The 17,946-nt window shown below is 38.8% G+C and overlaps 1 protein-coding gene across 1 annotated transcript; it reads right to left on the bottom strand.

The window, feature by feature from the left end:
* Positions 1-6,644: 6,644 nt before the first annotated feature.
* LOC114107840 (melanoma inhibitory activity protein 2-like) lies at positions 6,645-8,713 on the bottom strand. Its single transcript, XM_027955298.2, is given in 2 exon segments — positions 6,645-6,688; positions 6,691-8,713. Coding segments are annotated over 2 exon segments (2,067 nt in total).
* Between the last annotated feature and the right edge of the window lie 9,233 nt (positions 8,714-17,946).

The raw sequence follows: 17,946 nt of genomic DNA, 5'->3' as shown, positions 1-17,946 counted from the left end.
ACTAAGAAACTCAGTGAAACTCTCTTTCTATAAATAAAATACAAAACAAAGCTAGGGATGTGGCTAAGTGGTTGAATGCCCCTGAATTCAATCCCCAGTACCAAAAAAAGTGCTCCATATCCATACATATTCAGCACTTAACTTGAATTTTCTATGTATTACTATGTACACTGTAGGCTTTTCTGAAATACAGGTCCAAGAACTATTTATCATTGGGAAGTTCCTTAGTTGCATTTCTCACAGTTCTTTTATTACATAATGTATTCATTTTATCTGTTACACACAAACCACTGTATGCAGCTATAAGTTATTGTTAAGTTAATTTAGACTTGAATAAAAATATGTTAAAATGATGTTATCTCAAAGGACATTTTCTAAAATAATTTGTAGAAATCAGATATGCTACTCATTTCTTAAAACTTTGTCATATTACATTAAATTAGGTTTGGCCTGAGGATGACTCCACCCTTGAGTCTGGGATCTGCCAATGAAGGTAATGCTCACCCTACTTAGTTAAAGCCTAGTGCAGAGGACACTCCTAACACTGTGGAGTCTCAGAAGTGGCAGTGCTGAGCCTGTGAATTGTATCTTAGGAATGGGGATCTGTGTGACCTGGGAAGCTGTTTTCAGCCTCACTGTTCCTCTTCATCAGAGCTGCCATGTCACGTGGGAGGCATAAGTGCTGTGAAGCTATTCCAGTCTTGAGGGTGACAGGTAAGTGGGTCATTTTGTTTCCATTCTCTTTTCCTTGCTTAAGAAACTCCACTAAATGTAAGATGTCTAAGTATGGGATGGAAACTAAAAGCTTATTAATTGTCATGGAATTATGAGTCTGTGATATTTACATTTAAGACCTATTCACATCTTGAAGAAATCTAATATTTAAAATACAATGGTGTTTCTTATTAATGCTTGTGAAGCCTAGTATGCTCTCTGAGCTATGGGATATAAAAATATTAGTGAAATTTTGATCAAAAGTTAAAATACAAATACAATTATGGGCATAATTACATACATAAAATATATTTCAGAAAAATAAAGTTTGCTTGATGATCTAACTCAAATTATACCAAAAATAGAAATCACACTCTTTGTCTTTGCAAATTTTGAGGGGAAATATGAGCAGCGAAAGCAGAATTTCTGCCAAGCAGTCGATCCTGATAGAAATGGAGCAGAAAGTTCTGTGCACAAAGATGAATAGGTGATCCATTTCCAGAGTTGAGCAGGTGCAAGGTACAGAGTTAGCTCTTGTAGAGTCCTAAGTGTGTGGGTAGGAGGGCTCCAAGTGCTATCCTAAGAGGAAGGACCCCTTCAGGGTCTTGGGGAGGTTCACACAGGAAGCCAGCCTATAGGAGCCCAGTTAATTGGCTGCTAACTTCTCCCTGTGCCAACTCAAACCTGTCCCCTGCCTCAAAGGAATCAATTCAGAAGACTCAATCCACTCCTCTCACCAGAGGAATTGAGGTCCAAAGTATCAAGGGCCCTACCCATACAATCAATAACTGATTGCTACATGGATGGATTAGGACAGAATGTGCAGCTGTCCCCTTTGGATGACATCCTAGGAAGAGACCTGTGTGATAGCCATCTGTATCTATGCACTTGAGGGGACTAACAGTCCATTTGGGGCTCAATGTGCCCATGTCTCTGGCCAGTCTAGATGGATATGTGCTTGGTCAAGTAGCAACTAGGGTGTCATCTGGCATAGCTGCTAACCTGTCATGTGAACACAGAGGGATGGGCATGAAAGCTCATTGGAAGCAGAGTCCTCAGGCCCTGAGACCAAGAGACAGCCTAGCCTCTGCAAGTGCAGACTGTAACTATACCTGCAGGTGGGCACTGTACAGTGAGCTGGGAAGGCTATAGTGAGCAAACCTGTCACCAATGCTCTTTCATGGCTCCTTTTCTGAAGAGCAAATCATGAATGAGTTTTGGCAGAAAACCCTTATGTGTATGGTCATAAGGGTAATATAATGTGCTAAGGCATCACCAAAGATGCATGGGCATGTCAATGATAAAGGACCTTTTCAACAAAGGGTGCTGTGAGAACAGATGGACATATAGAAAAGAATGGAGTTAGATTCCCTTCCTCACTTCATATACACACACATGTGTACACACATACACGTGTACACACACACACACACACACACACATCCTCAAAATATATCAGAACTCAATGCAAAGCTAAAACCATAAACTCTTAGAAAAAATAGAAATACATCATTTTGGCCTTACATTTAGTAGTGTTTACTAATATAAGGCACCAGCTAAGCAACAAAAGAAGTAATAAGTAACTTGAACTTTGTTGAAAATAAAAGCTTTTGAGCATCAAAGAATGCACTATGAAATTGAATTGACAACTCCCAGAATGGAAGAAAATACTTGCAAATCGTAGATTATAACTCAGAAATGACTCTTACCCCAAATATAGAAAGAACTGTTACAACTAAGCAACAAAGAAAATCCCCCCAAAAGTGTCCAAAGACTTGAATATGCACTTCTCTAAAGATCATTATGTTTGCAAAACAGTCATCATTTATCATTAAAGTATTTCAAATCAAAGTCATAACAAGAGATGACTTAATGGCTAGAAGGATGGCTACTATCAAAGACATGGACAATAGCTTATGTTCTCAGGAACAGAAACACACAGTGACCTGGGGAAGAAAATGTAAAGGATGTGGCAGCTTTCTAGCAGAGTCTGGCAACTTCTTCCATGTTAGACCAGAGACTTACTAAGTGACTCAGCAATCCCACTCCTAGATGTGGGAAACAAAGTTAGACATGCACACAAAAGTTTGTATATGAGTGTTCACATCAGTGTATTCAAATAGCCAAAAAGTACAAGTGACTCAGTCAAATAACAAAATAGATTAATAAATACAGCATATCCATCTAGTGTAATGCTGTTCTGCAATAGAAAGGAATGGAGTACTGATAACATGCTACAACAAGTGTGAACCTTGAAAATATTAGGCCAACTCAAAAAGCCAGTCACAAAAAGACAGGGTTTAACCAAGTTGCTGAAGGCCCTGATTTTATCCTTGATGAAGGAAGGGCCACTTGGCACTTTGTCCCATGTGAAGACAGCCACGCACCTCTCCAGGCACAGTTAGAGACAGGCTTACCAAAAAGTTCCTAGGAGAAGCCAGGTTTCACAGCATGCTTTCCATAGTTCCTCCCCCAAGTTCCCTGGGGCCAATTCCTTTCAACACCTGTCCCTCCAGCAGGTCCTCCAGACAGAAGACAGCATCTTTCAGAATATTCCTTGTCATTCCATGCCATTGTCCTGCCTAGACTTCTCATTCTTGCCTTCCTCTGGACCTCACCAGAGAGCCACTTTCAAGGTTCCTCAGTACAGAGCTCACTGCTCTCAGGCAGCAGGCCCTGCAGCCTCCAGGAGGTGCTGTCCTTAGAGGCATGGGCTAATGGAAGAGAGGGGACTCAGGAAAAAAATGCATCATGTAATTTATATCATGGAATTTTCCTATGGGTACCTAAAGTATATTCATATTTTGAATAGAGGTTTACATGTCCCAAAGAAAGTTGTCATTTCTTATTTCCAGGAATCTGTCACTTTAAAACACTCTAAGAATAGGAGGCCACATTTGTCATATTTTTGACCTTCATAAAGTTATATGTTGAAAAAAAAGACAAAAAAATAAAAAGTTGCAAGTTGTCCTCTTACCCAATATTAATACAGCTAATGGCACAATGACTCTTTCATCCAAAATTTCAGGCAAGGATTTATGAACAACATTCCATTACCAATAAAGCCCTCCCCAATGAATCCTCAAATGGAAACCTCACCAGACTGGATATCCCAGGATGTGGCACCACCTAAAACACCTATTGAAATCAGGCCACCTGCCATCTTCACTGAGAACCCACCTCAGTGAGAACTCACAGCTCCCTCACTGGCACCCCTCAGTTTTTTTGTTTTTCATTTTAAATGTTTTGTTGTGGTTAAAATATACATGATGTGAAATTTTCCATGTTTACCATTTTTAAAAAAACATTTTTAGTTATAGATAGACACAATACCTTTATTTATCTATATGTGGTGCTGAGGATCGAACCCAGGATCTTGAAGGTTCTAGGTGATCACTCTATTGCTGAGTAAAAACCCCAGCCCTCATTTTTTAAAAAAACATAATCCTTTTATTGAATATCAGTACTCTCAGGTCCATAAGCATATTTGAGGAATATTGATATCCCCTGAGTATATGAATTTAATTCATGAAATGAATTCTACCATACCAATTTCCTCTATTGTAGAAGAGTAGATGCTGGCCAAGTGCTAGGAAATATTTCAGGCCTTTGATAAAACCACTATAGAATCAAAGAATCCCTGTAATAAGTAGAACATTATAAAATAATTCAGGTCTAACTATTATTGTTATGTATTTTTGGCTTATATTTCTTTGATAATAGAGATATACTCATTTCCTTTTTAGATTATTGTTAGTGGTTGTTAAGACATAATCATGGGCTTGGGTCTTGGCTCAGTAGCAGAGCTCCTGCCCAGCATGTGTGAGGCACTGGGTTTGATTCTCTGTACTACATATAAATAAATGAAGTAAATGTCTATCCACAACTAAAAAACCTTTATAAATAAAACAATAATATACTTATTAGTTTCATTCACTGGTGCTATATTTTTCCACATAAGTCATGTAAAAAAGACTATTACTTTAATTATGACATCTCAAATATCAGGAGCAGGACTCTTTTATAGTTGTGAGAATTTTGATTTTTATAATAATAGCCCAATTATTTAGGTAAAGTGCATATAGATATGTACTGTGTATATGACTTCATTTTTGGACTTAATACTTTCTTATTTTTCTATAAGTTGCCAATTTTTAATATTGTTTTTATTTTATTTAACTGTCATTTTCAGAGCTGCAAACAAAGTTGGAACCTGATTCAATAAATGGTGTCATATTTAGAAGGTCCTTTCAGGTTTTTCTTCTGAAACTATAACTTTTTATAGGACTGTATCATGGTATTTAGGAATTTCAGTTCTGTTTTCAACCTAAAATCACCTTACTTCCAGTTTCTTGGTGTCAAACATGAAATATACTAGGAACTATTCTCCTGTAGTAGTTAGAGCAGAAGTAGTTCTGAATTAACATTAGTGGGGGGTCATCAGTCCATTTTATATAGACCATGAATGTAGACATGTCTTCCATTCATTTAGAGCAAATAATGTTTTATGCTAGAAAGTAAAAATTATAGGATTAATTTAACAATCAGCGTTACTCTTGAGGGAAAACAGATTAGATTTATTGAACTTGTAGTGTTTCTTTTTCAATGCCCAACTTTTTTTCTCATTTAAATTAATCATGGGCTCAAGTATCACTGAAAGTCTCCACTGGCCATCAATTGTGACAAAGCTGCTTCTTATATTTAAGAAGAAAATTATATTATGGCATTTATTTTAGACTTAAATGTATACTCTTTACAAAAACCTGAAGAGCATATTTAACACTTGAAAAAAAAACTTTAACCACTAATTCTTAATTAGGGTATTTTTAATAAATGTTCTTTCTTGGTCTCTAACAGGGAAACATTGTTCAAAGTGTCATCTCCAGACTGGTGCAGTTTTGTAAATTGTTACTTATATGCAATGATATAGAAATTGAGATTAAGAAATTCAAACATTTATAGTAGTTTAGCAGAGTCATTTTATGACTATCGGATCTACCAATAATAAAATTTGGAGTTATGTCTTTGTTTCTTCATTTCAGTGTCCTAATAATTCATTTCTATTTTAAAACAAAGACTAGGACAAAACAAAGACTAGGACACTCCCAATATCAGTGAACCACAGCAAAATGGGTACAAATTTTTTTTTAAAAAAAGATGTAAGGGAAAACAGAGACAGAGTGAAGTTTCCAATTTCTACAAGTTTTCTGATAACTGAATTTTTTATTTGAGATCTTCTATTTCCATGACATGTATAATTGTGTTTTCTGATTTACTCTTAATATGCTCTAGTATTTTTTATGGAAAAACTAGCTGATTTTTATTATCAATGCCAAACAAGATTTTATATCAATTAAAATCTTTCATTAAGCATAAAGTTACTTTCACATTTGCTACAATCACAGTAAATATGTTTCTTTGTATAAAGGGACAGCCTTTGTTTGGAGTTTAAAAATATCCCCAACTGCAAGATTGCATATATAAAACTCAATTTCTTGTTCATATAATAGTGCATTAATCAAATTAAATGTTATACTCTCTAGAATAAGATAAAATGGAAATAATTTACTCATAAGATTCATATTTAAACCATGTTTATTTACAAACTACTAAGAATTGTAATCCCATTAAGCTTCAATTGGAGAAAAAGTATAATCATTTAAATAAAAGCAGTTACTTAAACTATAAATGAGAGATAAGTTACTTTTGAAGGCAGATACAAAATATAGTCAGGTTTCCTTTGTGCTTCTGGATGTTCAATAGCAGGCTATTTGAAGGTGGAATCAACCCTGAAGGGAACTCACTTCTACTTTCAGAATATGGGGGTGGGAGGCGGGGGAAGAAATCCAGCTCTTGGGGGGGAGATAATGAGGAAAATACCACAGTCCCATTGGGAATGGAGGGGGTGGTGGGCCCAGTGGAAAATATCCTCAAGATGCTCCATACATGTTTCCTGGAGGAGGTGGAGGAAAAAAGGTCCTCTTCTCATGAACTGACTCCTTGGATCCACTGGAAACAATGGACCTCTGATTGGAAGGAAAGGTGAGAAAGCAAATCCAGAGCCACTTACTTCATTTTCAGGGGGGAGAGATGAATCAGGCAAATTGGAATCACCAAGATTGACTTTGATATCATTTCTACTGTATTTAATATCTGAAGACGTAGACCCCTCCATTTTTTCCAAAGGCAGCATAGTGGAACTTTTGAATTCTGATGGTGTACCATAATTATAATAACATCCATCTTGCCTTTGTAGAGGAAGCTGTGGATCAGAATATGTTTGGCCTGGTGGAGGGATCATTATCATATGGGCCTGTTGACATGGAGGTGCCAGGGGTCCAGTGTCAGAAGGTGCTCTCTGAGGATCAGTTAACCTATTGCAGTTTGATTCTCTTCTTTCATTGCTAGTTGGATGATCCAGAGAATTCTCTGGGCCCCTTGAGCCTCTTCCTTCTCCCACTGTCACCAAAGGTGAGAGTATGAGTGGACCCTTCTTTTCCACATAAGGTCTCATTTCACATGAAGGTTGACTCAATGGTGAGGGACCATTTGGAGAATGACCTCTGCCAAAGGCTGTATTTGAAACATCAAGTGCAGAAGGATCTTTTTCTGCAAGTTTAAATGTGAACTCCATTTCAGTTAATTTTTGTCTGTTGTGATCATTTTGTTTTCTTAAATCATTGAGGTATCTTTCAGCACTCTGAGCTGCCAACTCATCACCATGTGTTTTTTTCTCATAGTACTTAACATGCCCCTGATAAAAATGAATGGTTCTCTTCAATTCTTCTTCAAGATCATTGGCTCATTTTCTATAGGTCTCCAGCGGTTTAGTTGTATGGCTGATCTTTTCCTCCACTTTGGAAAGTTTCACTTCTTGCTCTACCTGGTAATTTTTCTCTCCTATTAGTTTCCATTGGAGTTCCATTACATTTTATTGATATATTTCCATCATGACTTTAAATTTCTGCTGAAGATTCTGATTCTCACTTTCAAATTGTGTATTTTCTGCTTGCAAAGATGCTTGTTCTGTCTTAAGATTTTTAATATGTCCTATAACACCTTCCTTTGTCTCAATTACTTCAGATAATAAAGTAAAAATTTGATTTCCTTCTCTTTCTAAGGTTTTAAAAGAGGCCTTTAACTTTGCAACATAAACCAGTTTCTTCAAAGCCCCTTTTGGCTGATCTTCAAAGTGAGCACTAATTTCTGATTCACTCTCCATTTCCAACTCCAAGTTACCATCATCTTTTAGGACTTCTGCAAGCACAGGAGCCCAATATTTCATATGCAGCAAGTGTTCAGTCAGAGATTTAATGTGATTTTCTTTATCTCTTAGAACTTGTTCTGCATGATCTTTAGAGTGTTCAAGTATCATTTTCTGTTTATTGAGGCCATTCACTTTTTCTTTCCATACTTCAACTTCTTCTAAAAGCTGTTTCTGACTTTCCTGAAGGTAGAAATTTTCATTCAAAGCCTCTTTTATTGCTACTGTAACTGCTTCTTTATTCATTTTAAATATTCTCAAGGGTGTTTTAGCTTGAAATTTGAGTGATTTTGATTCATCTTCTAGGGACTTAATTCTTTTTAATATATCCACCATCAATTCATCCTGTTGAAAATATTTAGTTTTCTCTTCTTTTAGCTTTTTTTCTAGAAAGAGTATTTCATCCTCAAGTTTAGATATGGACCTATCCAGGTTTTCATATATTGTCTCCAAATTTTCTGATTTTATTGACTCCTTCTCCAAAATGGTATCCTTTAAAGATGACTCTAAGTCTTCGTAGTCTTTTTGAACAAGACTAACCTTTTCAAGTAGTTCACATTTTTCTTCAATTAGTCCAGAAAGTTTTAGAGCAAGCTGTTTTTCTCTTCTCATGTAATGCCTGCTTCTCACAGACTGATAACTTCTCCACAAAAACAAGAGAACAACAAAAAATCCAATTGTTGTACATATCATCAATTCCCAGGGACAGCCATAAGGACTAGGGTGTGTTTCCATGTCTTCAGACAAGGCAGACCACAACCCTGCTTACTTCTTCCAGGACCACCCCCAAGTAGGGCTGAGGGGCAGCCATTGCCCTTCCATCACGATAAGGCTACTTTGGCTATTCCCTCTGCTACCACACCATGCCCCTCCATGCCAAAACAGGCTGTGGACACTCAGGCCTTTGGTCAGGATCAAACCTGCACCAGGCAATGGAGCAGATCATTGTGAATCAGCGGTTGGGGGCGGCTCCATGCATGGGCATGGGGAACCCTGGTCATGGTCTCCCAGGGGCCTAGCACACTCATGCTGCCTGTCAGAGAAGTCTTTGCCCTTCACTGTGCTGTGAATCTTGAAGCAGCAAAGGTTCAAGCCTGTCCCAATCAAGCCAGAGAGGATTCCTCTCCAGGTCACCCACCCATTGGTTTGGTTTAGGCCAGAACTTATTTTGTGCCATTCTGTACAGTCATAATATCACCCAGCTTGATGTCACTAAAATTCTAAAGCTCTGTAAAAAATTTAAAGAGCTAGTATGTCATATATTTATATTTGTACCACTTGTCCTTTTGTTTTAATGACTCATTCCTTTCCCTCCCCTCCTGTCCCCTATCTCTCTCTCTCCTTCCTTCCTTCCTTCCTTCCTTCTTCAGTTCCTTTTCTTGCAGTGTTGGTGGTTAAATTTGAAGGCCTAGTACATGCTGCACAAGCTCTCTAGCACTGAGCTATATCTCCAGGCCTGTTGACACTTTCTGTAGAAGCCATGTGAATTTCTGTAGAAGCAATAGAAAACTTCTTGTGTTAGACTATTTTAAAAGTAATTTTAGAAGAGTGCAAACATGGGCACAAATCAGTTTTGATAAGTTATTTTTAAGAATTACAGCATATGCAATGTTTCTAAAAAGAAGGAGCTTAAAACTTGAGTTGGTTTTCATGTCAGTTATTGTAGACTACTATTTAAGAGTCATCCAAATCTTTTTTCAGATGTTCTTTTCACTTCTCATAGGATGTAAATACTTCTAAGCAAACTGGTCATTATAAATATACAGCAATGAAAAGGATAAGATAAGTCAGTGTTTGCATCAAACAAAACAGAATAAAATGTTGCATGGGATTCTCATACAGAGACAGGGGACACCAAAGTATTCAATAGGAAGCAGTGTTTATTTGTGTGCATCCAGCTTCAGTGTATTCTTATTCAAAGGCTCAGCATTTAGTGTAGGGAATGATCCCTTATATATTCTAGTTAGTTTCCTTTTACATACTAGCCTTTGTCTTCATATAAGGTAATACACATTCCTGTTTGGGCATTCTATTTCTATACTACAAAGTAGCAAGAATGTTCAAAACTGATCTCCAGAGGGCTCACAATGATACAGACAGCATCATATTCTCTTTCTTTTGTTCTGAGAAATCTGTACCACAAAATGTAGCTCAGTGGTAAAGCACCCCTTGGCTTCTATTCCCAGTACCAAACCAAACAAATGACAGATGAACTTCATTTAGGGCAGAGAATTTAGTATTATAATGAGTTAGAGTGAGCAAAGTTTACCCTAGGTCACTTTAGAAAAGGAGCTGTGTATCTTTGATTGGTTTAAGCTGGTTCTTCCAGGCCTTTTCGAAAGAGCAGTTTCTGAAACAAAGAAACAACTTCAAGTGATAGCAGTGAGCAGCCCTCTACCTGCAATCACACGTGTTCTTAAGTTCCTGCCTGGCAGCTGACCACTTTGCAGACTGTTTTCTTGTGGGGAGAAAAGTCTGAAGCGGGGCAAAACTTGACATCTGGATCCCTTGGAGGATCCCCTTCCTCTTAGCTATTCTAACCAACTCCCTGGCAGCACCTCTAGTGTCTAAGATGCAGAGATTTTGAATGGCCTCCGAAGCTAGGACATTCAGCCCTGATTCCAGGCCCTGACCTCATGCCATATCCCTGGGTTGTGGTTGTTTTCTAGGGCACCTCGAGGCACTGATTTTGGAGGATTTCACTTCTATCCCACCTCTATGCCATAAAGTTCACTGAGGGCTTCTATTGCAGTAACTGGAACTGGGGAGGAGTTTCTCCAGACAGGAAATTCAGCCTTCCAAGCAGGCTGTCTTGACCTTGACCCTACAGAATGCATTGCCCTTGGAGCTATCCAGTAGGTCACCTTTGAGCTATAACTTATGGGGTTGAGTCTTAGCAATTGTTGCCAGACAAGTGTTTCTCCCTTGTGCCCAGGATCTCCCTTGCTGAGGCAGTAGTTACACTTTGATGGAGGCTGAAGGCCATCTAGGTGCCAGCCACTCACTTTTCTCACTTCCTCTGCCCACTGGTATCAGAATCAGCTTTCTCTCTCACAGCCTTTTGCCCAAGGCCTAGGTGACCCAGGAGGCTTTAAAGATTAGTTGCATTCTGTAAAGGGACACCTTTGTTCTGAGAGGATGCAGTGATAGGAATCACCTGCACGTTTTCTTCTAGACCATCTTGACAATGGGGTTGTGATGGGTGCAGTCAGGAATTCCTTTAAATCCACTGTCATTTGTGGCTAGAGACTGACCCAGAATCCTGTTGTCCTGGGCTAGAGAAAGCATATTTGGGCACATTATAAAGAAATTGTTGGTTAGGGGTACAAAGGGGTGTGGGGGAAGCTTGAAAACACCTCTGAAGACCTTCCTGGGACACTTGGTGAGAGGTGCCAATAGGAGAGGCAGGGCTCCTGACCCACCAGCTCATGAGCCATTACTGCTCAATAGCCATAGATTAAAAGCCACATCTTCATGCAGTGGCAACTGCTAAGTGGTGACTGAAGCACAGAAGGCCAGAGCAGTTCAGGTGTTGCTGGGAAGGTTTCAGGGTCCAGCAGTGATGTCAGGCTTGCTGGCACTCACTGGTATGAATCAAGAGGTGGTAGCTAAGCTCTCCAGACCCTGAGTGTGGATAAGGGCAGAGATACAATCTGATACAAATAGCTCCTTCTTATTCTGGGACTTCTGACCTTTTCTGAGTTTAACAGTTAGATTCTGGCATGTGCAGAATCATATGTAATAGAGGAGAAACTGTCACTGAGAGATGACTTGTGTTATGTCCAAGTCACACATCTCAGGAGTGGGTCAACCCGGGTTGAATTCAGACATTGTCTCTTGACCCAGTCCCTCACACACTCAGCTCAGGGAGCTGCTGTCCGTGGTGTGTCAGTGGCTCTAGGGGATGGTCCTGGTGACCACTGTGTGTAGTCCCTTGTGGCAGGATTTTGCACTCACTGTGCTCTGCCATCCTCCTAAGGACCTTGGATAATGGTGAACTGTATTGAATAGGAGAGAAAATAGAAGCCCCAAGATGTGCTTGGATTTGGCAATGAGCACACAATTAGTAAGCAGCAAACAGGGACTAGACCAGGGCATCTAAAGGCTCTTTGTTCATGGGCCTGGCCTCATGACTTTTTATTGATGGGGAAGCTTTTGGAAATCAGGAGTAGACCTGCCTGTGTGGGAGGAAGATGAACATTGAAGGTGGAGTCTGACCCACTTCCTGTGTCTGTAGCACCTGTGAGGTTGGCTTTGACTCCCTTGAGTCATGTCCTGGGGCCAGATGGGGAATCCAATATAATGCTTTGCTTTCCCTTTTGATAGTACCATAATGGGAAGTTGCTTAAAATTAAATTTTTAATAAATACTTAAAATATTTATTGGTGCTGGGATCGAATTGAGGGTTCTTCTTCATGCTATGTGCAGACACTCCACTGAGCTACTTCTCTAGCTCCTGATCAGATTTAGGAGGAGGCTTTCCTACTTACAGAGGTTAGCCAAGATGAACTTAATGAGTACAGTCAATTTCTGGGACTTAATGGGAAAAGTATTTGCCAAAGAGTAAGGTGTGCAAGTTTGCTCTATCGCTGCCAATTTCTGTTTTCAGAAGGCTAGTGTTGATATACATCATGGTATTGTGAGTGTAGAAGAAGCCATCTTGAGTGCTGTTAATGAGCTAGAAAGAGTTGCTGTTCCTAATGTCTTGCTGCAAGGAATACCCAGTTGCTGTGTAGTGACAGGACATCTAGTCCAGGGTTTCTCCTGTCTCCAGGCTGAAGGATGACTTTTAAGCCTTCCAAACTGTTGCACACCAACACTGGTGTCACATACAATGAAAGTGAGTAACTAAGTAAATGAAGTGGAAGAAGTCAAAGACACTCTTGGACCAAGCCTGTGGGCCATACACTGGATGGTGTGGCCATGAGGCTAGGGAGAATGTCCTGCTCTCAAATGGCTTATCTGATTGGTCCGACCCACAAGGAGGGTACTCTCCATAGGATTGATAAGTTGTTTGTAGTTATTTCTGTGAAGTTCCCTCACCACACTATCAGATCAGTGTTTGGTGAAGCAGGAGATGGGATTCTTAGCGAGCAAGAAGTTCATCTTTAGAATTCTGTCTACTGGAGTATGTATCATGTCATTGAATTATTGAGACAACTTTTCAGTAATATTATTTTTATCAATTTAGACAAATAAACTGAGGATTGGATAGGTGAAGCCATAAGTTCACAGAGCTTTAAGTGGGAAAACCAGGGTTTAAACTCAGGAAGCCTCATTCCAGTGCTCACCGTCTTAATATCTGCACTGTGTGCATGAAAAATGGTCAACATCCACTAGCAGGGGGACTGAGGAAGAGGAACACAGGAATAGACAGGAATGAGATGGGGATGGAAAACAGCTATAGCCAATGCTAGATCTCATGCCAGGTGCATCTGTCATCTCACTTCATCCCCACAACTACCCTAGGAGGTGTTAATATTAAAGTGTGAGTCAGTCTCAAGTCAGATTTATCTGAACCTCAAGCACAGACCACTCTAACCCACTATGATGTGATCCTCACCTTCTGTTGGAAGCCACCAGAATCCTCCAGCCCTTGATCTGGCTCAGCTCTGTGTCTGAGATCTCAATCTGCAAGAGGAGTCAGGACACCATGACAATGACCTCCACCTGGGAGGTAAAATGCTGGTGGGTGGAGTTCACTATTGTGTCCACTTTGCTCTTTTTTTATTAAATTTTTTTAGTTGTAGATGGACACAATACCTTTATTTTATTTGTTTATTTTTATGTGGTGCTGGCGATCAAACTCAGTGCCTCATGCATACTAGGCAAGTGCTCTACCACTGAGTCACAACCATGGCCTCTCCACTTTACTCTTCATTTCCTTCCCATTCACAAAAATGGAATAACCATTGTTGGAAACCTGTGGGAAAGAGAGAATCAGGAGATACACCAGCCAGAAAAGCACAAGCAAAACTTAACAACAGCAAGCACGTGAGCTGTGACAGCTCTGATTTATTAGACACCAATATGATTGCAAGAACATGATTCCCATAAAAGGTAAGTTGCAGGCACTAATTAGTGACAAATACTGATAAACAGATGCCAGAAAAACCATTTTGTTACAAAATTCCAACAAGTAAACCTGTAAACATAATTTAATAAACTCACATAACCTTGCAATGTGTTTTTTCTTTATCTTACCTTTTCCCATTAACTCAAACCACCAGTAATAAAACCCCAGGTACAATTTATTTCACTCTGTCACCACATTAGAAGATGCACAAAAGGTTTTTGTCATGTAAAAACATATTTAACTCAAGCCATAAAGACCATCTTCTGAAAAACCAAGAGAGGTTTGCACTAGATTAAAATCCTGGTAAATCCATGAGGCAAAACACTCATGAAATGTGCTAGAAACATAGATGCAATTATTTTTGCCCCATTAAACTATAATTTTGCAGAATAGTGGTAAGAATGTAGCACTTTAGCCTGGTCTTTTGTCTCAGCATTTAGAGGCACCCCCTCTAATTGATCCATTCACAGATTCAGACTTAGGCAATATAAAGCTCCATTTCAATTTACGTCTTCAAGATAAGCAAAAAAAAAAAAAAATGCTACTGCCTTGCTCTCCTGGCCCAACAGAAAAATATATAGATGGGCAAAAAGAAAAGAGTAGGCATCATGTCATGAAGAGACATCAGGAAATAAACCATCAATTCACAACACAATCACAAAACTACAAAGGGGCCATGATCTCATTTTGCAGATGAAGAAACTGAGGTTAGCAATATGCCATAATTGGCTAAAGGTCCCAGAATACATTTTTTCATTGTTTTAGTTATAGTTGGACACATGGCTTTATTTTATTTATTTTTATGTGGTTCTGAGTATCAAACCCAGCGCCCCACACATGCTAGACAAGTGGTCTACCACTGAGCCACTACCCAGCCCCACTGACTACTTCTTTTAAAGCTTAAAATAAGTTTATTATCTTGAAGTTCCAGAAGTCAAAAGTCCAAAAATTAGTCTTGGTTAAAATTGGCAGAGCTGTTTTCTAAAAAGTCTGTGTCAGGCTAGGACTTCTGGCAAGGCTCACAACTCAACCAGTGATGCCTCCACACAGCCAGTTTGACAAGACACCAACTAGGATCTGACACTTCCCTTCCTCCCCTCTTTACCTGGATCTAGAGCTGCAGCTCAGACCTCTCCAAGTCTCAGACCAGGAGCCCATCTGCCTGCTAAGGATCATCAGGTGAATGGCTCAAGAGTGACATAAGAAATACCAACTTCCACACTCAGAGAAAACCTCCAAGTCTTTTGATACAAATTAACAGCTTCCCCTGCAAAATGGTACCATTATAAATGTGCTCCCTGAGGAGGAAGTGGTGGCCTTCCACTAACCACCAGCCATGTTTCTGGATGTAGTAGGTGACCATAGGTTGAAACCAAACTCTCACCTTCATCCCAGTTACAGAGAAGGACCTTTGTCATTTCCACTTCACAAAATCAGTATCATCTTAGGAAATCTGTAAGTGTGTTTCACTTAAGTCATTATCTAGAAGATCAGCTGAAATCACAGTGACCCTGATTGGGTAACCCTGGTCCACAAAGCAATGCACAGAGGTTGCCAGAGAGCAATTGGGTCTAGCTAAGTCCCCTTCTCTCCAGTATCTGCTCTTCTAAGCAGCAAATTGTCCCCAGCATCACAGTGGATTATTTGTGGAGTATTTTTTGTTGATGATGTGGCTGATGTGGTTGTTGTTATTGAGTGTTTTAGGTTTCTACATTTTCCACATAGTAACTCTTTGTCACATTAATAGTTTGCAAAATATTTCTCTCCTTTTGCAGCCTCTCTCTTTCCTGTATGGAAAATTTGCTGTACAGAAGCTTCTTAGTTTGATTAATACTATTTATCTCTTTTTACTTTTATTCCTTATACTTTTGGGGGCTTATGAAAAATTTCATTGCCTATACAAATGTAACAAGGTATTTCCTCTGATTTCTTCTTGTGGTTTCAGAGTTTCAAGTCTTACATATGAGTTTTTGACCATTCTGTTCTTATTGTCATTTTGTTGTTGTTGTTGTTTTGTGTTACTGGGGATGGAAACAAGGGCCTCACACAGGCCAGGCAAGTGCTCTACCACTGAGCTACAACCCCAGTCCTCAAGCTGATTTTCATAGTGAGAAATAGAAGTCAAATTTAAATCTCCCCCTTTTGAATATCCAGTTTTCCAGCACTATTTATCAAAATTACTCTCCTTTCTCCAACATGTTTTTGGTACCTTTGTTGAGAATGATTTGCCTGTAAGTACACAGGGTTATTTCTGACTCTGTTCAGTTCCACTGGTCTGCATGTCTCTTTTTAAAGGGGTAAATTCAAATGGCCAAGAAATTCATGAAAAAGAAAAAACAGCTCTCAACTTACTTAGCCTTCATGGCAATAAGAATTAAAATACACTATCTCACCTCAGATAGAATTGCTATTACCAAAAAGAAAACAAATTCTGGCAGGTGTGAGTGAGAGGGAACTCTCATACATTATTGATAAGAACACAAACTAACACTGCTATATGGAGAACAGATGGAACTTCCTCAAGAAACTAAAGTTGATCTACTCTATAATGCACTTCTGGGTATGTCTCCAAAGGAAATGAGATACCTGACACCCATGTTCATGGCTGTACTGTTCACAATAGCTGATATGGAATAAACCCAGATGCCCATTAGTGAAAGAATGGATAAAGATACTGTACTATATACACACAGTTGTATATAATGAAATATTATTCAGACATAGAAGAATGACATTCTAGGGCTGGGCTTGTGACTCAGTGGTAGAGCACTCACCTTGTACATGTGAGACCCTCAGTTTGATGTGCAGCACCACATAAATTAAATAAGTGAAATAAAGGTATTGTGTCCAACTACAACTAAAAATAAATTTTTAAAAATTTTAAAAAAGAATGACATTCTATCATTTACAGCAAAATGGGTGGAATTGGAGGATATTATATTCAGAGAAATAAGTCAAATTCTGCATGTTCTTATAGGTGTGAGTTTTTAAAAGTCAATCTAAATGTATAACAGTGATTACTAGAGACTTGGAAGTGTTGAAGGGGTGGATAGTGGGAGATTAGATAATGTGTACCAAAACAGAGTTAGATAGAAGTAATAAGTTCTGGTACTCTACAAAATAGTCGGGGGACAATTCTTTGCAATAACTTATTTTGTTTTGTCTAACCAGAGAAGAGCTCAAAGGCCCCAATTATGAGGAATGAGAGGAACATAAATACTAATTGTCCTGATTTGATCAGCACACACTGTACACATGTATTGAAATATTACATTGTAGCACATAAATATGTATAATTGTTGTGTTACTTTAAAGTTTGAAATGTTTGAGGTGGAAATGTTAACTAACCTGATTTGAACATTATATTCTATATATAAGCATCAAATTATCACACAGTATCCATGAATTTGTAAAATAAATAATACTGTTTTTAAATGATGATGCTGGCAATTATCAAGAATACAAGCAACAATAAATGTTGTCAAGAATGCCGGGGAAAAGGTACACTCATACATTCCTGGTGGGGATGCAAATTGGTGCAACCACTATGGAAAGCAGTATGGAGATTCCTCAAAAAACTTGGAATGGAACCACCTTTTGGCCCAACTATCCCAATCCTCACTTTATACCCAAAGGACTTAAAATCAGCATACTACAGTGATGCAGCTACATCAATATTTATGATAGCACAATTCCTAATAATCTATGGATTTAACTAAAAATGGTGCCCTTCAATGGATTAATGGATAAAGAAAATGTGGTATAGAGACATAATGGAATATTACTCAGCTTAATGAAGAAAGAAATTATGGTATTTCCTGGTAAATTGCTGGAAATAGAGAATATCAATAATAAGCCAATCCCCCCAAAAACCAAGGGTATAATGTTTTCT

Source organism: Marmota flaviventris, chromosome 2 (assembly GCF_047511675.1).
Source record: "Marmota flaviventris isolate mMarFla1 chromosome 2, mMarFla1.hap1, whole genome shotgun sequence".
NCBI classification, from domain to species: Eukaryota; Metazoa; Chordata; class Mammalia; order Rodentia; family Sciuridae; genus Marmota; species Marmota flaviventris.
The sequence above is the reverse complement of the archived record's forward strand: the minus strand, read 5'-3'. Positions and strand labels throughout refer to the sequence as shown.